Raw genomic sequence first — 20,336 nt, forward strand, 5'->3', positions numbered from 1 at the left:
ATCCTGGGCCAGGGAGCTGACCCTCATGGTGCAGCAGACCTCTCTTCCCTCACCTGCTGCTCCCCTCAGCAGTGTATTTCAGTAGATCTGCCTATTCTTTCTGCTCCCCACTCTGGTGAGTCTTCTCACTCCCATACCTCTGGCCTATACCCTATCTCTTATATGTATAAATAAATCTTTAAAAAAATAAATTAGAAATAAATTATCAGTTAGGGATGGTCAACTAATAGGATGTCAATTCAGTGGAATTCTGTACAGTTGCAAATGCAGTGCTATAGAAGGATATCAGAGATGTATTGTTTTTTAAAAGGGAGCCGTTAAATACAAAATACTACTAATTGTGGAAAAGAAGGAAAGAGAAGGAAGGGACAAAGCAGAAAAGACAAGAGTAAGTAAACATTCACTTTCATATCCTGGTCAGTATCTACATGGACTCATAAGAAGTGGTGATGGATGATGCTGTCTCTGTGGAGGAGAAATGGGTGGCCAGGGCACAAGTTAAAAAGGAGAATGTTTACATCCTTGAGCCTTCTGAATTTTGTACCATGAGTTTTTTTCCACGAGTTTCATGAAAATAGGGATTTTTGCCTGTTGTTCGGGTCTATATCCCAGCAACTAAACATTGCCTATGCTTATTAGAAGCTAAAATATACCTGGACATAATGAGCAAAGACCTAAAAGGGCCCACATTAGTAAAAAAAAAAATCTCTACAGACCAGCCACATCATCTTTATTGGGAATATAAACAGCACTATCATTAGTGCAGAGAATATTTCTCGCTTTCTGGGAGAAGAAACGCATAGGTTGGGGCAATAGTTGGAGGCAGTCAGATAACGTTGTTAGACTAAATTTCAGCTATCCCCTCCCCCACCCCCACCCCCAAGAACTCCAAGTCACAGTCCCAGAGCATTATTCCACTGGCAGCTATACTTATCTTGAAGAAAGATACCAAGGCCAACAAAAGGTCAAAAAAAAAGCCAAAACTAGCAAGCTGATCATACCATAGAGCAGAGGAGGAGAGGAGGGCAAGACAGGGGAGGGAAGAACACAAGGGAATATGGCGATGGTTCATGGGTGATTTTAGGACAGGTTTTCTAGAAGCAGAGCCTGTAGTGAAGGTGCTGGTACAAGTGTTTCCTTGAGGGAGTGTGCTCAGTAAACTCCTGGAAGGGACCGAGGGTAGCAGGATAAGGCAGGGGAAGAATCTGGGCAAAGACCAGCTTTCAAGAAAACTCTAGCCTCACCCTGATTCCACCGGGAATTCTGAAACTGGAATTGGAGGACCAAGTTTATCTCACTCTGAGATAAAAGGGCTGAACTGTTTTACCTGGTATCAATCGATAATAGGTTACGGTTGCCCACTAGGGGCAGAATAATCTCCCAGGCACATTTCAGCAGCTCCCATGAGTCAAAGGCAACGCTGTGGAGAAAGGTGCAGGTGTAAGCGGTTAGCAGGAGCCACAACTGTGGTCGCTGAGGGGAGAATGACATCAGATGTGGGCTACATGGAGCATCACTGGCATCTGCTAGAGTGTCAGGGAAGCCTTCCTTGAGGAAGCTGTTTTTTTTTCAATTTTTAATTTTTCTTTACATTGTTGTTCATATTTTTACAGTATTTGACCTCTCCCTTCTGGCATAGTTCCCATAAATATTCCACCCCACACCACCTGTGAACCATCACCATAGTCCCTTGTGCTCTTCCCACCCCTGTTTTGATCCATTTTCCTCCCCTGCTTTAAGCCTCACCTCTAGAGTTGTGAAGAAGTAACTTTTGAGCAAAGACAAAGGTTATGTAAGAATTAGCCAAGAAGGGTATGCCCTGCTCAGGAACAACATGTGTTAGAGTCCTGAGGTGAAGAAAAAACAGAAAGAAGATGAGCAGACTGGAAGATTGTGAACTGGAGGCAAAGCGGCTAGAGATTATTTGGGGGGAGAATGCAGCTCATTTTGGATTTTCTAACAATGGGGAAATTTTGAAAAGCTTAAGCAAGGAAGTGACGTAATCCCCAATATTTTAATATCACTGAACTGGTCAAGTAGGAGTTAGAAAAGAGAAAGAAAAAACACTGGGAAACCAGATAGGAGGCCTGTTTGTACATATTCTGGTTGCAGATAATAGTGGTTTATACTCTAGTGGAAAGGGGCTGGGAAAAAAAAAAATGGGCGCCGGGTATATTTTGGAGGAAGAATCAACAGCACTCAGTCCGTGCTGGGGAACGTTTTGTATTTTGATGGGAAAGCAAGAGAAGAACTTACAGTTAGCCAAATCCCCTCTTTTGGTCTATTACATGGGAAAGACGGGCTTAGGAAGCTTGCTGTTAAGGGATTTTTCCCCTTGTCTAGTCCTGTTCGTCATTAGGACGTACTTAAAGAGATGAGCAATAAAGCAAAGTAACAAAACAGTCATCTCACAACTGGCAGCCAGATCTCTGGAGATTCAACTGCACATTTTTCTTTTGACCGCGGCCTACCCAAACAAGACACACTTGGCACCTTCCCGCAACATACGTGTATCTCCGTTTCTGTGGATTAGGAGTCTGGGCATGATTCACCTGCATCCTCCCCGCAGGGTCACACGAGACTGCAGTCACGGTGTCAGGCAGCGCCGGGGCCCCGTCTGAGACTTGGGGTCCTCTTCCAAGTTGACAGGGCTGTTGGAAGAAGCCCAGAAGCCGTCTCCTTGTGGCTGGAAAATTCGCGGGGACGGGCGTCTCTGAGACTAGACTGGCGGGAGGAGCACTAAATCCTTTTAAAGGGATTCACCTGGTTAAGTAAAACCCACCCAGAGGTATTTGATTAACTTAAATCACCTCATTAGGTACACTGATTCCACCTGATTCCTTCACCTTTCCGAAAGATGTGACCTAACACAGGAATGAACCTGGGGGAAGGGGAGTACTCGCGGGTGCTGGTCCTGGGAAGATCACCCTAGAATTCTGCCTGCTAAACCAAAGTCAACTGAGATAAGTAGGGACGTTTCATGCCAGCTTATTGACATAGTTGGAGATTTTACACGTTTTTCTTATCACCAAATTTCTACTTCAGAATTAGAGATCTTTAGCCAAATTTGGTGAAGTCAGGGCTAAGAAGGGAGGGATGCACACAGGTGACCCAGGAGAACAGATAATCATTGGCTCGATGAGCTTTTCATCCTGGAAAATCATCTTCCTTATGGTTTCTGAATTCTTTTTCTTACATACCAGAAACCTGAGCAAATGTTGAAGATAGGTTTACTCTACCTGTAGAAGAATCTTATGCCCATGTTTGAAGAATAGTATTTTGAGATCCAGGTGAGTTCATTGGTTGATAGTCTTGCAGGAATGTTTTGAGATATTTATTAAGTTTTTTTCCCCCTCACATTTCATTAGAATCTAGAATCTTCTTCCACGCTCCACTAATCTCCTTGGGGTACTTTTTTTTTTCTTTTGGGGGGGGTGTTAGTGTGTGCATGTGTGTGTGGGGAGGTTTAGCAAGTTTAAGTTTATGCTAGAGGAAACACTGCAGATCTCTAAAGCAGAACACTTGGCTGCAGGTCTCCAGGTAGGCTTGTGGAGTGAACTATAAAGCAGGGGCAGAAACTTCAGTACATACCAACTTGGTATAAATTAAGGAGCTCTCACTGAATGAACAATGGAGAAGAACCAAATAAAGAATTCATGATTTAAACATCCCAGAAAGACCACTGGGTGCAGAATGATCCTCTCAATTTGGACATAAGACCAGGAGAAAATGAATGTGAAGATTTTTTTAACATAAATGCTGGGCTTAGTTTTCTGTGGAAAAGATATGGTGGCCTGCATGGGGGTAAGTGAGATCTCAAATTTTCCAGAAATTGCTTTTCTCCTATTATACTTGGTCATTAATAAGCACAAACGAAAGGATTGAAAGGGGTGAAGTTGCTTGCATAAGCGCCCTACTTTTTTAACTGCCAGGGACAAATCCGTCAATCTATAAGCATATATACACACACTCCAACTCAGAAATATTCAGAACATAGAAATGTGCACAAGAAGGATATTAACAATAGAAGGATATTAACAATAGGCCATGAGCCACATTCCCAGGGATTGACTGGGGCTTCAGTTCCCAGGGTGATTATGTAATCAACTCAGAGGCTACTTGCCACTCCATTAAGACAAAAAGGAATAAAGTTGGGGCCCTTCAATGAATCCAAACTGTGCACAAAGGCTGCCAGCACCACAGCCAGACTCAGGCAGCTGCTCAAACTGTCACATTACACATCTCATAGCACACTAATGGCTCCCTCATCTCCAGGGAGCCATTGTAGAAAAGGCTGTATCAGGAAAGCTTTATGAAACTTGCAAAGATTTTTTTTTTTTTTGCTCCAATTCATTTGCAGTTCCCTTTATTACCTTATTAGTATGGCCAGATGAACAATTCTGAATTTCTCTCCCCATTTCAATTTGTATAAGGACCTCTGTGGTTGGTGTGTGTGTGTGTGTGTGTGTGTGTGTTTGTTTGAATGCATAATTGTGATACATGGGGCCAATAATTAGAGAACAGTACTTTTCCCACAGTGTTCGCTCTCATTAAAAAAAATATTTTTGGAAATGTAAACTTTTTTCAAAAAATTCAACTTTTATTTTGAGATAATTGTAGATTCCCATGAAGCTGTAAGAAATAATTCAGAAAGATTTCATTTGCCCTTCATCTATTTTGTCCCAATGGTAACATATTAATACCATATTACAACAAGGAAGTGGGCTTTGATGTAATCCACTGCCCTTCATATTTCTCTAGTTTTACATGTTATATGTGTGGATTCATGTAGCCCTTACAGTATTCAAGTCAGAGAATTGTTCCAAGGATTTCTCATGCTAACTTTTGTAGTCATACTTACCTCCCTGCAGCTCCTGTCCTTCTTCCTACCCAATTTAACCCCTGCCAATCACCAATCTAGGGAAGGGGGAGGGGGCCTTATCACTCAGATTACCTCATTCTTTTTGCTTAGGAGTGAATAGCATTCATTCCCGAATAATATTCTGCTTTCTGGATATACCATATTTTACTTACTTGTGCATAAGTTGATGAACATATAGGTTGCTTCCACTTTTTGGCTATTTTGCATTATATTATCAATATTGGCATAAAAATCGATAAATGCTTTCATTTCTCTCAGGCATATACTTAAGAGTGGGATGGCTGGTGTTAAAAAGTAGAAAGAACAGGTTCTATGGAGTCCTTCATGCTGGCGCCCAACCACACTCAGACCTAATCTCATTGCAGTTTCAACTTCTCCCTAAAGTGTAATCCTGGGTCTCCCTGGTGCAGGGGTTAAGTCTCAGCACTATGAAGTTACTGCCAGCCATTGTGGCCTGAGTTCAATCCCCAGGCAGGGAACTAACCCACAAGGTGCAGCAGATCTCTCCTGTCTCCCTCCTGCTCCCCTCAGCAGTCTATTTCAATGGATCTGCCTGTTCTGCTCCCCACTCTGTCTCTGGTGAGTCCTCTTACTTCCTGCACCTCTGGCCTGCACCTCAGTTCTTGTATGCATAAATAAATAAACTCTTAAAAAAAAAAGTGTAATCCTGGGCCTTGCTGGTGGCACAAGGGGTTAAGATGCAACCTATGAAGCTATCTGCAGCCTCTGCAGAATGAGTTGGTTCCCCAGCAGGCCAGGGAGCAACCCACATGGCGCAGCAGACTTCTCCTGACTCCCCAGCTGCTCCCCTCAGCAGTGTACTTCCATCAATCTGCCTGTTCTGCTCCCCACTCTGTCTCTGGTGAATCCTCTCACCCCCCCACACCTCTGACCTGTACCCCAGCTCTTGTATACATAAATCTTTTTTTTTTAAAAAAGTGTAATCCTAAAGTAACCAGTTTCCTAAACTAATACTCTTGTTCTGCCCTCTTTATGTCTACAAATACCTTGCAATTTGTCTGCCCCTTGCATTATTTAAGTGAGATGTGCCCAATTCATAGATCATTTAACAAACCCAATTAGATCTCTAAATTTGTGGATTTTGCCTTTGACCACTGAAGTAAATGGTAACAACGATTAACTTTTTGAGTAACCCCCAGATTGTTTTCCAAAGGCTGCAACATTTTACATACCTACCAGCAGAAGCGAGCTCCAATTTTGCAATCCTCATTAACACTTACTACATGTCTCCTTTTTTACACATTAAAAATAAATTCAGTTTTTTAAATTAAAACATATTAAGTTCACACGTAGTCTAAATAAAGCATTCAAAATTCAGTGTGATCCTTGTTGAAAACATAGTGTACAGGCATTCAAGAAGCAACCTTGTTCATTTGATTTAAAAATCTAAGAGTTGTCCATCCCATAGTTTTCAAGAATGAACCTAATTACTTAGTAAATGTATATATACCACCATTTTATGACCCTCAGTAGTGAGCTATATTTTTTCATATATTTATGAAGATTTATTTATTTCAACCACCTCAATTATTTTGATTTCTACCTATTTGCATTATGAAGATATATAGGGATTTTCATAAACTACCAGTTTTTGTCCCTTAGCGAATAATTGATAACACTATTTAAAATTCATTAATTACCGTGAGTCGGGATTGTAGTCTAACTTTTTGCAATCAATTGCAGTCACCAATGGCATAATATGTTGCACCAGGTTACTTTCAACTCTCCACATTTGTGTCTCGCACATTGTAGATCGGAAAAAAGTAGCTGCTAATGTAACAGGGTGGTCCCGGGGAAAGGGGGAGGTTCCCTGCCCCACCCCAGGGAGGGTGGAGCTGAGCAGGGAGAGGAGAAGCTGCAGGAGAGACTGAGGAAGGAAGCAGGATGGAGCCAGAAGGAGGAGGCGCATGGAGCCTAGAGACACGTGAAGAAACTGCGCTTGTCTTTTGGTCGTGGACTGGGTGACACAGAGGTGGGTGAGACCCGTGGGGAGGTGACAATGGCCGCTTTTATCTTGATTTGGATTTTTCTCTTTTCCTTCCGGGCTTGTCTGGTTGTTTCTGACCCTTTTCTGTGGGTCCCCACTGGAAGGTGCTTTAGACTTGTGGCAGGCTCTGGGCCAATCCTCTTTGGATGGACTTTTACCCACGAGGGGACGGGTCACTTTGGGTGCTTGATTTAGAAACTATATTCTTTGTCTTTCCTGTATTGTTTCCTAGTTTTATTAAGGTTCCTTCCCATTAAAGTCTCCTATGTGTTGTGTTGAGGCGGCGGATGGCAGAACCCCATGTAGAATAGGCAGGTTTGCAGGGTTTGGGCTGCCCCTCTCCCTGCCCTGTAGCACTAATACAGGGTCTCTCAGCACCACGCCCAGGTCAGTCCCTCCCAGGAGCTAGCTGCCCGTCCTTTGAGGACTGTCATTCCCATCGCGACCACAAGGTGGGGCCCGCCCTTCTCTCCGGGCCCTCAGGTCAGGGACCCGGAAGCACATCCTCCCCTCACGCCCGAGCGGGGATGGCGGCCGTGGCGGCTGCAGCCAGAGCCCTTCTGTTGCCGGCGGCGCGGCGGCGCCAGCTCTGGGGTATTCCCGAGAGGCTTCTGGCCCGAGGCGCGGCCGGGCGGGTGAGTTTCCCTTCACTTGGCTGGGCCCGGGCCGGGCTTTTCCCCGCGGGACCTCGCGCCTCGGCCCTGAGTCACGGGCCCGGGCGGCCTGGGCCGGCGGCGGCCGCCAGCCCCGCGCGACCTGCGGGATGGCCCCGGGGACTGGCCTCGCCCCCGCAGCACCGAGGAGTCGGTGTTGATCAAGTCTGCGTGCTCAGCGCAGTTGCAAGTTGGGGGCCATTAAGAAGTGAAATGTTTGGGCCTCCCCTGGTGGCGCAGCGGTTGAGTGCTGGGCTGCGAATCTGCCCGTGGCCTCTGCAGCATCGGTTCGATCCCCGGCCACCAGGCGAGGTTCCCACATGGCACGGCAGATCTCTCCAGCCGCGCCCGCTGCTCCCCTCAGCAGTGTACTTCGGTCCTTCTGCCTGTTGTGCTCTCTGCTCTGGCTCTGGTGAATTCTCTCACCCTCCTGCGCTTCTGACATAAATAAATAAATTAAAAAAAAAAAAAGTGAAATGGTTGCGGGTTCTGCTTTGCCTGAGACTGGGTGTCTTTATTCCCGGCTGGGCATTTCGCGAAACCCTGGGGCACCCAAAGGAAAATTTTGTCTGTGCGTTTTTCTCACGAGCGAGCCTCTAACCTTCCCCAAGCCCTGGGACTTGGCCGGCTGTAGGAGGGGCGAGAAGCTGCGGAAAGGCGGGCCAGAGTGTGTCGTCGGCAACTCTGCCGGCCTTCTGAGCGTCCAGGTCTAAACTTGTTGCTTTTCTTGAAGCAGCTAAAGCATAAAAGTCATTTCTATGTTGTGTATAGATATTCTTACGTACTTTCTCAGCCCTCCCCCCTTGCTTCCCCATAATGAATATTAAGATTTCGAGGAGATTGAACTACCACCTCTAGATAGTAACTTCATTTTCCCCAAGGGCAGGGCGTGTTTTGGGCTTCAGCAGCGTGGTTAGGGAACAAGGGCCAGGCCAAGGGCTCCTAATGGAACAGAAGTTGAGGGAGGAGTATTTGATAGTCTTTTTGAGATAGATTTTGTTTTTTAATCAACGTTTAATGTCAGAATAGTGATGTGTTTTGCTTCTTCTCTTCCACCCTTCTATTCCTGGCTAGTCATTACATCTTGGGTGGAACAGATTGAGAAGTACACAGGCTGCTACAGAAGTTGTTCTGAACGTTCCAGAAACACGAGTAACTTGCTTGGAGAATGGGCTCAGAGTGGCCTCTGAAGACTCTGGGCTCTCAACATGCACGGTAGGTGATTGAGTTGTTGATTTTCAGGCTCAGCTTTTAAGTTGGCTGATGGTTGAAAAATAGGGGCTGTTATTTTGCCTTATCAGGTGACTCTCAGTTGTGACCCTTCTTCCAGTGAGTCTTCCTTGCCAGTTGCAGGTGCTGCTCCCTGTGTGTCTACATCTGGTTCTTGTTACCTGTTATTAGTTGATGATAATGAAAGGGGTATATTTGCTAGGCTACTCAGCAGGATGTTTTTATATCTCATTTGATCTTTAAAATAGTTCTTTGTAGTACACACATCAGACCAATTTTACAGTTGAGAAACAGGTTCAGAGAAGTTAAAAGATTTTATCCAGGGTGAGGTAGCTTATACATGAAGAACCAGGATCTGAACCTACATTTTTCTGGCAATATCTGGTATTCTTTATGCTATAGTTGTTAATTTATTATAGTAACAAGTTGCGCTAAGATTCTGAGTCCTCAGGGAAGCTGGAAAGTAGATAGTACCACTTGGCAGTACCCTGATGACAAAAATTTCAAAGGAATATGTCGTTAATCCACTCAGACAAAAAAAACTTTACTGTTAAAACTGGAAAGCATTTGTCAGAAAAAGGGAGGAAATTATCCTTTTCTCTCTTTCCACTGCCAAAAAAGAAAACGATTGTTCTTTGATTGCTTTAAGGTTGGACTTTGGATTGATGCTGGAAGTCGCTATGAAAATGAGAAGAATAATGGAACAGCTCACTTTCTGGAGCACATGGCTTTCAAGGCAAGTTTTAAGATTTTTTTTTTTTTCAGCTATTTTAAGCATTTTATTGAAATTTCAACATTAGTAAATCTGAAAGGCGAACAGAAGCTCCAATATGTCCAGTCCCCAGCTTCATCAGTTATTAACATTCTGCCAATGACATCAACTCATTTTAACAATAGAAAGCAAATCTTGAATATATTCACAATTTTTTTGTTTTGTGATTTCTGAATGCATTTTTTTTTAAAGATTTATTTATTTATGCATACAAGAGCTGGGTTATAGGCCAGTGGTGTGGGGGATGAAATGACCCATCAGAGACAGAGTGGGGAACAGAACAGGCCGACTGACTGAAGTACACTGCTGAGGGGAGCAGTGGGCAAAGCAGGAGAGGTCTGCTGTGCCATGTGGGTTGCTCCCTGGCCGGCTGGGGATCAAACTCGTGCTGCAGAGGCTGTGGATTGCTTCATATTGCGGTACTTAACCCCTTGCACCACCAGGGAGCCCTCTGAATGCATTTTGATTTAAACATATTGACTTTAAATCAGTTATTTTACTGCTAGTCATTATGAAATTATACAAATGTTCAGTGTTTCCAGGATTAGAATTTCTGTTCTCAGATTTAGTAAATCTATGCCTATGTATTTCCTGGCTACCTATATAGCCCAGGTTTGTAAGTATTTTACAATTCAGATTACTCAAAATCTGTTCCAGGAAAACAAAATGTTACCATCTAATGTTCAGAGCTATGCTGTAAAATTAAGTTTGAAAATATGTAATAGTTTATACAATCCAACTGCATATTGTAATGATGTTGAGCTTAAAATACAGATGCCTGAGTCTCAAGATTCTGATTTCGTTTAGGATACAGTATATACAATGACATTTTTTTCCCCCTTCCACCAAGCCATGCATGGCCATACCCTATCTGCTCCCCTCCTTCATTCCATCTACCCATCTCCCTATGCCCTCTGGTAACCATTTTCTTTTTTTCACAGTTCAAGTTTCATTTCTTCTATTGTATTTGTAATGCTTTTTGGGTGTTTATATTTTGCAGGTAAGTAAAACCATCTGAAATCTATCACTTTTTGACTGATTTCACTCAGCATAATCACCTTAGGGTTCATCCATTTTGTCCTGAATGCCACAGGTTCATCCTTTTTCACAGCTGCATAATATTCCATTGAGGATATATGCTCCAAAGTTTCTCTATCCATTCACCTGTTGAAGAGTACTTGGTTTGGTTCTGTGAACTGGCAATTGTGAACAGCGCTACTATGTACATAGTGTAGATAAATCTTTTTGTATTAGAGTTTTCATGTTATTTGTATAACGAATAAAGGGATTGCTAGGTCATATGGAATTTCCATTTTTATTTTCTTGAGAAATCTCCATACAGTTTTCCACTGGTACCAGTTTGCATTCCTACCAACAGTGGATGAGTTTCTTTTTCACCACCACCTTACCAACATACATTTTATTGGTCAGCTTTCTAGTTTTGACTTTCTCTTGACCTTTTGTTTGGTTTTTCTATAGTCCACATATAAGTGAGACCATCCGATATTTATCTTTTTCCTTCTAACTTATTTAGGCTAGCAAAATCTCTTCCACCTCCATCCATGTTACCACAGATGGCATAAATTTATCTTTTTTCATCACTGAGTAATATTCCATGGTGTAGATACACCACAGCTTTTTGATCCATTTGTCTACTTTGGGGTACTTGGAATGTTTCTAATAGTGCTGCAATAAACATAGGAGTGCAGGTTTCCTTTCAAATTAGTGTTTTTTGGTCCTTTGGGTAGATTCCTAGGTATGGAATCGCTGGATAATTTCTTAGATCCATAAAATGCAATTTCTTTAAGAGGTGGTAGCACAAAATTTCAGTCTAAGGCAAGGAGAACTACTTAAATTTATAGCATGGTTTTTTTTTATTTTTTTAATCCAGGATTATCTGAAAAATTGATAATAGCTCTATGAAGGTGAAACAAAGCTTTTCTATTGTGATATCAGCGTCATCTGGATGTATATCACTATTTCTGAAGCCTGATGTACTTTAGAAACTTGATTTGACTCCTTGCATGGAACTGATATAAGCTTATATTCTCTTGGTTCTTTGTCTGAAATGTTTACAATAGATAAGATGTAAAGGAAAAGTGTAACACTTTTTATCATCTCTTATTTCAGGGCACCAAAAAGAGATCCCAGTTAGATCTGGAACTTGAGATTGAAAACATGGGTGCTCATCTCAATGCCTATACTTCCAGGGAGCAGACTGTATATTATGCCAAAGCATTCTCTAAAGATTTGCCGAGAGGTACTGTTATTATTTATACCACAGATACGTAATTTTCATGAGGATTCAGAAGTAATTTAGTAATGTTTTATGTTGTGAAGAGTAACCCCTAGAAATGTGAAAAAGGAAACAATCTCTGGTTGAGGGAGCATCTTACTGTTTCCTTAAATACAACAAATGCTATCAAATGTTTCTAGGCCTAAGACACATGCAAATCAAGGACTCAGCACTTGATTTGAATGTACTACTTCCAGAGCCATACCTATGTAGTGAAACATTTTAATTGTTGTTATTCCATGTTTGATACAAACCTCTTGGTACTAAGCAAAATAAACAAATGTTCACTTACAAGGTTGTTGATTTTTTTTTTTAAGATTTATTTATTTATTTATACAAGCACTGGGTACAGTCCGAAGCGTGGGAGGGTGAGAGAATTCACCAGAGCCAGAGCAGGGAGCAGAACAGGCAGAAGGACCGAAGTACACTGCTGAGGGGAGCAGCGGGCTGCAGGAGAGGTCTGTGCACCATGTGGGACCCTCACCTGGTGGCCGGGGATCGAACCGGCGCTGCAGAGGCTACTGGCAGCTTTGCAACCCAGCGCTCAACCGCTGCGCCACGGGGGAGGCACTAATGATTGTTTTTATAGCAGTAAAATTAGGTCTTTGAGGGTTTCATCAGTTTTTCCCAAAGGTCATTTTAAATCCCTTTCATGGTTATATGTATCTCTTTTGGGGGTGCCTATTCTTTAGTTACTAACTACTCCAGTTCTGTTAGATCATTATTTATCAGAGACTTTGCTAATGATAAGAATCTAGCCAACAATGACCAAAAGGGAGGGGGAATAAGCACTGGGATTAAATTAAGTGGGGAAGTATATTTGAGAGAACACATTCTATTATAAATTCACTGGGATTCACTGGGGGCATATGTAGGTTTCGATGATTCTGGCTTCTTTATGTAGCAGCATCACTGCAATGGGAACTTGTTTAGTAAATACTTGAGCATTGTAGACTCTTACCCAAACCTAGTTGTTCTAATGTTTTCTAAATGTCATACAGAACAGTGCATTCATATGTAGATTTCTGTGGCTTTTTTTTTGGGGGGGGTGGTGGTGGAGATAGTCTTATAAGGCAAATTTAGAAATTTTCCCCCAAGCCCTTCCATACCACAGGGGTTCACATTTTACATTTTTTATTTTAATATTTGTCCTTTTAGGTATGTTGAATGTATAGAAAATTTGTTTCTTCTCAGTTTAATCATTTAGTCAATATTGAATCATGGTCAGTATTGTGGTTTTTTAATGCTTGTTTGACATATCTCAATGGTGAAAATTAAGTCTTACTGTTTCTTCTCGTGTTTTATTTTCAAAAGCTGTAGAAATTCTTGCTGATATAATACAGAACAGCACATTGGGAGAGGCAGAGATTGAACGTGAACGTGGAGTAATCCTTAGAGAGATGCAGGAAGTTGAAACCAATTTACAAGAAGTTGTTTTTGATTATCTTCATGCAACAGCTTATCAAAATACTGCACTTGGACGGACAATTTTGGGACCAACTGAAAATATCAAGTAAGTATTATATAATCTGATTTTTGGGGAAAAAATTTGTGAGTTATAAAAACACATTCAAAAAGGGCCTCCCCTGGTGGCACAGCGGTTGAGCGCTGGGCTGCAAAGCTGCCTGCAGCCTCTGCATTCCCAATCCCCGGCCACCAGAGAGGGTCCCACATGGCTCGCAGACCTCTCCTGCCGCCTGCTGCTCCCCTCAGCAGTGTACTTCGGTCCTTCTGCCTGTTCTGCTCCCCGCTCTGGCTCTGGTGAATTCTCTCACCCTCCTGCGCTTCTGACTGTACCCAGTGCTTGTATGTATGTATGTATGTATGTATGTATATATGTATGCATAAATAAATAAATAAATAAATAAATAAAAATAAATCTTAAAAAAAAAAAACAATACATTCAAAAAGTGTGTTTCAGGAAGTATTCCTCTTCCTCTGATAACCTGAACTTATAGTTATATTTTAACCACAGGTATCTGGACTTACAACTACTACTGGATGGCATCAAAATTTTTTTCTTGATAGATATAAAAAAGATGACTTTTGATACTTGTTTATATCCCATTTCTGACTGCATATAACATTAGAATACCTTTAAGATCCAATTTAATTTCAGATGTGTGTTTGTATACATTTTTTTTGTTTTGCCTCAAAAAGTAACATTTTCAAAGAAAAAAAGTGACAAGGTGTCCATTCCTTCGCTCCCTTTGATTTCAGGTATATTATGTGAAGAACTAGGCTTTATTTCCTTTTAATACTGCTTTTCTCTATTTACAGGTCAATAAATCGTAAGGACTTAGTGGACTATATAACCACACATTATAAGGGACCAAGAATAGTGCTTGCTGCTGCTGGAGGTTAGTTCTTTCCTACAGCTATTTTAGACAATTAGAGTGATGGCCTTATTGGTTTGGTCCTGTTGGGAGATGTCCTATGATTTTCATCAACAGAGAAAATTGTAAGGTAAATGCCATGTAAGGGGATTTTTCCTTTTCTCTTTGGTTGTAGATTTTTCCAAATAAACTTCTCTATTTGAAAAACTTAAGAACTTTCCAATACGTAAGAGTACATCTTAGTGGAATTACAAGAAAAGGACCACTGATTCAAGTGGAAGATAGTGACTCTTGGAAGATAGTATCTACAGTTTGGGGATAAACTCTTGAGACTTTTAAATTATTTCTTGAGAACCAGTGTCATCTTTTGTCCAGTATGGCTATGTCAAAGTTCATTCTTCTTTCATTCACTCAGTAGATAAAATAATTACAGAGAGGGAAAAATACATAAGGAGTCAGGAGAATGTTTAGTGGGAATCTTAATGTGCAAGTAGCATAAGGTAAGATGCTGTTGTTTACAAGGCACATCATCATTCATGTACCAATAGTACCAAATGTTCGTCTAAGGCCATTAAGTGGTGTGTGAAACCAGTTATCAAAGAAAGTTCCATCAGATTCTGCTGGCTATCCAGATTCTGAATTTAGGCAAACAGTACATTTTATTGGTTTCACTTTGGTTTATCTTTCTCTTTTTAGAGTAAAGTGAGTGTTCTTTTCTGTAGATTTAATTTTTCTTCACTTAGAAAGGACAATAAATTAAAATGTAGTTGTCTTTGATAAACTGCTAATTACCTGGAAGTAACAATGAAAATGAGACTTAAGTATCTCAAGTATTGTATATTACATAATAAACATTTATTGTAGGTCAAGCTAAATTGTTACCTTTGTATGGCAGGCAGTGCAGTCTGAAATTCTCTTGAGTAATTGATGTGGCTAGTGCTGACTCGGGATTCAGTATTTGAAATTGCCTTGGAAATGAGAAGACTTGGTTAGAGGGTGCATCAACAACCAAGCTGTCTGGGACAGCTTTGCCATTGTTGGATGGCATGTGGACACATAGGTTGTACTGTATTTTTCCTGAATTCATTTTGACATTGCTGAAGTTGGGATAGCTTAGTTAATAGCCTTAGATGAACATTTTGTACTAGTGGTACATAAATGATGATGTGCCTTCTAAACAACAGCATCTTAAAAATTCAGTGAAATAGGCCAGACCTAACGTTATTTATTTATATTTTTTTAAAGGCAGATTCCTCCTGCCTTTGGATAGGGTTAAGTAGAGGTGGAATTAAGAGCAAAAACTGAGTATCTGGAATATCTAGCCAGGACTATAGGTAAAGATAATAAGAGCAGGAGCAGTTGTCAGGTGCTAAGAACTATGTGCACGTTCATGGTTTTTTACTCTGTTTATCATCTTTGTATCACCAAAACTACTGTTTTGTTGCCCTTGGATTGCTTTCCAAGGTGGCTCTCTTTCTTAGTGATTCTGAAAACAATGTACAGTCATTCACTGGCTTGTTTGATAGCATAGATTTGTTTTAGAAAATACTGGTGTATATTGTGTTTATTGTGAAAATACTAGTGGAATATTTCATTTAAAGGAATCTGTGGCCATATTTTTGAAAGCACTTGCACTGCCTACATTTGTTTTTTAAGTTTATACTTAAGAATTCTTTACTGATTAAATCTGCTTGGTTCTTGTATTTGCATAGTAAGGGGTATATAATGCCTACGTTTTGGATGACAAATAGTGATGGATTTCTTCAGAAATTTAGATTATTTTGTTTCTAAGTTCTGATAGCACGCTAAATAAATTTATATAAGTATAAATTTCCAGTTTTCTTTAAATGAGATGGCGAACATTCATATTCTTTTCTACTTAAAAAGTAACATTAAAAAAATGGACCTTTTTTTGCTAGTTTGCATTCTAGGATTTTTGTAACTTAATTTTTTGTATGGAAGGTGGCATTTTTAAAGCTGTCTTACTATCATTAGCTGTGAACGCAATTTGTTGACAAAACGGAAGATACGCTCTACATGAGAAAGCTTTGCTACCAAAAGCCTTTTAACACCCAAGAAAATAAGTCGTGTGAGCTTACCCTTAAAATAGTTCTAGTGAGTGCAAATTATGTCATTTACATCACATATATATATACACCACCTGGAACTTACTGTGAATAAAGTATTTGCCTATTTTAGATTGTACTACTGTTACTAGATAAATATGAAAATATTTTCCTTCATTTTAGGAGTTTCCCATGATGAACTGCTTGAATTAGCAAAGTTTCATTTTGGTGACACTTTGTCCGCACAAAAAGGAGAAATACCAGCTCTGCCTCCCTGCAAATTCACAGGAAGTGAGGTAGAGCAAGCCACCTAAGCTAGAAATAGTCCTTTGGGTTTCTTATATTTATGGTTTATACAAAATGTACATGTCTAACAAGAGTAAACTGGAAGAAATTGAAACAAACTTGGGAAAGGATGGACTTGTTTCTTAACATTCTTTCCTGTTCCAGATTAGTTGACCACCTATTTTTCTTAAGGAAGCAAGATTTTAAGAGCATTGTTATAATTTGGTCTTTCTGTGCTTTTTCTTTGGCACTCTGCCCATCTCATGCTGTAAGTTATAAAAGTAATTTCATTTCAAAAATCCCAAATTTTGATTTTTGACTTCCAGTTTACTCTTGGCTGAGTTTGGCCCACAGTGCATTTCTGGGGAATACCTGTTAGAGGAAGATCTTGAAGACAGTCTGCTACCTCAGTAGCTTTAAGCCTTATGTGGGCGGATGGTCTCCTTAGGGATGATGCTCAAAGTAGTATCTGCAAAGAGGTCTGATGTTGGCGGTTGCATAGAACTGTAATATTGGCAGTATTGAAATAAGCCTATTGTGTCAATATTAGCTTAAATTAAGATAGAAAAATTCAGGTTGATAAACACAAAAGATATATTTCTACCAGTGAAATAATGTAAAACCTTTTGGACCAGTAACTATCTAGTGGCTATGACTATAGTATTCCATTGGAGATCTTTCAGTGAAATTTTTCTAGATTAGATTGTGCAACATAATGAGACCTGCTAAGTTTAAAACCAGTCATGGTGAACATTTTATCTTTGCAATTAATAGGATTGGTGAATTTGTTTCTTATTAAACATGTTATATAGCAATCATCTTTACTGGGGTTTTGTTCTTTTTATCTTACTAGATTCGATTGCGGGATGACAAGATGCCTTTGTCTCACATTGCAATAGCTGTTGAAGCTGTTGGTTGGGCACATCCAGATACTATCTGCCTTATGGTTGCAAACACACTGATTGGCAACTGGGATCGTTCTTTTGGGGGAGGAATGGTAAGTGATGTTAAATATAATGGAAATCTAACTTTGATTTTTAAAATATAAACTGACTTTGGGTTGCTTCCTGAGCCAAAGAAAAGTAATTTCCTTTGCCATGAAGTTTGTTAGTGGATTAACTGGCAAAATATGAATGATAGAATTAGTTAATAGTAGTATATCACTACCAGTATACTAATTTTAATAATTGTACTGAGGTTAATATCCTTGTTTTTCAGAAGTACACACTAAAAAGTACAGAACATCAAAAAATATACTTAAAAAGAATGATATAGCAAATATGGTAAAATAACAGGGATTTTTGGATAATGTGAATTTATCCAAAGGAACTTTTTTTGTACTATTTTTGTAATTTCTGTTAGTCTGAATTGTTTTCAAACAGTTTGAAAGGACAATGTACTTTGTACTTAGTACATTGACAAAATACATTTCTTATAAGTATGTTAGGATTCACATGCAATATAATTTCAAACTTTTAAGTGTACACAGCCAAGAGCCCTACACATTGGATTGATTATAGAAATGTAATTGTTTTAAAAGTAGGTGCAGTGACTGTGTTAATTACAAATTATTTTTACATCATGCATTTCTTTGGCAATGCATTGGCCAGTGAGATAAAGGTAAAATTCATTGAGACTAAGAATTTCATTTAATATTGAGATGTGACTGGAGAAAACTCAGGACATTAACTTTTTGCCAGTTGTCTCATTTTGCTTACTGATAATTGAGCATGCATGCCTACATTTCTCTAAGACAGTCTTTTTTCTTACAGAGTTTATCTAGCAAGCTGGCTCAGTTCACCTGTCATGGCAACCTCTGCCACAGCTTCCAGTCTTTTAATACTTCCTATACTGATACAGGATTATGGGGGATCTATATGGTTTGTGAACCAGCCACTATTGCAGACATGGTACATATTGTTCAAAAAGAATGGTAAGAAAATATCTTAAATCTTGTATACAATTCATATTTCAGACTAGTTTCCTCTTTACACTGATGGTATTAGCATTTAGTTGAGAACTAGACTAAGTAGTAGCAGTGGTTGACATTTTTAAAGATCATATACTTTAAGTGGATTACCTCGAAAGATCCTAAAGTTTAAAATATTTAAATGTCAACTAGAAGCTTAGAAAAAAATCTCAAAGCTCTCTGGCTTGGAAAGAACAGTGTTAATGAAAAATGTGATGTTGCCATTGTTAAAGAAAAATATGTTCTAATCAACTAGTATTTTAAGGCAGAAAGGCACACAGCTTCTTAAAACACTATTAAGCTCTGTCTAGTTCCATACCACCACCATTCTTAAATAGTGTCTTCTAAATCAGTTCACAGGGGGATATAATTTAATTAGGTTTAAGTTAGAATCAATTGGATTCTTTTGAAAAGCTCACTATGACCCACGGACCTGTCCCCACAGACAGGCATTTATGAAGTCTCAAAATGACCATTTCACAAAACATGGTCACCTTATGTTTATATTGAACCTCTGTTTCTAATTACTTCATTTTTGAAAAATTGACAGTACCAGGAAAGTAATCAGTAATATGTTAGTTGTGTTTAGTTATTGAAATCATTAGTAATTCCAGCTTTTTACTAAGCGAAAACCATACTCATGTGTATGTTGTGGCATAATATATATCGTGTCATAACTGATAAACACCTGACTTTTTCATCTTTCCAAATGGCTTTTTAGGATGCGACTTTGTACAAGTGTCACTGAAAGTGAAGTTGCACGAGCCAAAAATCTTCTGAAAACAAACATGTTGTTGCAACTTGATGGTAAGAATAAATAGTTCTATTGTCATATATAGTTAACCCTTGAACAATACTGGAGTTAACAATACTGTGCAGTAGAAAATCCTTGTGCAACTTAGGACTCCATAAAAACCACTGTTGTTCCTTAGCATGGGGGTGGGGAAGGTTGGTTTCAGGACTGCTCCCCTTCACCACCAAAATTTAAGAGTACTCAAGTCCTTAAAGTCAGCACTCTGTACCTGCAGGTTCCGCATTTGAGGATTCAATTGATATCCAGTTGGTTGAAACTCAGAATGTGGAACCTGCGGATAGAAAGAAATCCACAAGTGGACCAGTGCTGTTCAAACTCATGTTCAAGTGTCAACTGTATTTGATTTATATTCTGATACTTAATTTTTCCTTTTCTTTACATAGGTTCAACTCCAATATGTGAAGATATTGGTAGGCAAATGTTATGTTATAATAGAAGAATTCCCATCCCTGAGCTTGAAGCAAGAATTGATGTAAGTAGTACTTAAATTTGTTAGATCCTGTGTAAAATGGTCCTTAAAACAAAAGCAGAAAATACAGGTAGTAAATCCTGCTTTAGCTCTAAAAAAAGTTGCAGTTATAGAATTAGCCTTTACAACAAAACTCTATATGCTAGTTTCCTCTCCATTTCAGGCTGTAAATGCTGAGACAATTCAAGAAGTGTGTACCAAATATATTTATGATAAGAGTCCAGCTATTGCTGCTGTTGGTAAGCTTGGCTCTTTTTCTGTTATGCAGTAAGTTGGCTAAGTACTTTAAATTCCATTTTAACTTTTCTTCCTCTTAAATCCTTAGGTCCCATTGAACGGCTACCAGATTTTAACCAGATTTGCAGTAACATGCGCTGGCTTCGTGATTAAAAATGATCCTAATTAAAATATTTTGAACATATAACAGAGACTTTAAAAATTAATTTGAATCAAGTACTGTCAACCTTTCAAAGGATTAAGACTATACCACAGTGAATAGCACACTTTCAAATTACCACCATAAGTATAATTTTAAGAATGAAAATTGTACAGTATT

General features: G+C 39.7%; 1 protein-coding gene across 1 annotated transcript; it reads left to right on the top strand.

Annotated features, from left to right (window-relative positions):
• Nucleotides 1–7,417: 7,417 nt before the first annotated feature.
• On the top strand, nt 7,418–20,170 carry PMPCB (peptidase, mitochondrial processing subunit beta; the record flags this gene model as incomplete). Its single annotated transcript, XM_084229489.1, has 13 exons — nt 7,418–7,525; nt 8,618–8,758; nt 9,423–9,509; nt 11,676–11,805; nt 13,156–13,354; nt 14,122–14,201; nt 16,427–16,539; nt 17,382–17,525; nt 18,301–18,461; nt 19,219–19,304; nt 19,695–19,783; nt 19,944–20,019; nt 20,106–20,170. 13 exons carry the CDS (start codon nt 7,418–7,420, stop codon nt 20,168–20,170), a joined length of 1,479 nt encoding a protein of 492 aa, XP_084085615.1.
• Between the last annotated feature and the right edge of the window lie 166 nt (nt 20,171–20,336).

This window comes from Talpa europaea, assembly GCF_964194135.1.
Source record: "Talpa europaea genome assembly, chromosome: 3".
Lineage (NCBI taxonomy): Eukaryota > Metazoa > Chordata > Mammalia > Eulipotyphla > Talpidae > Talpa > Talpa europaea.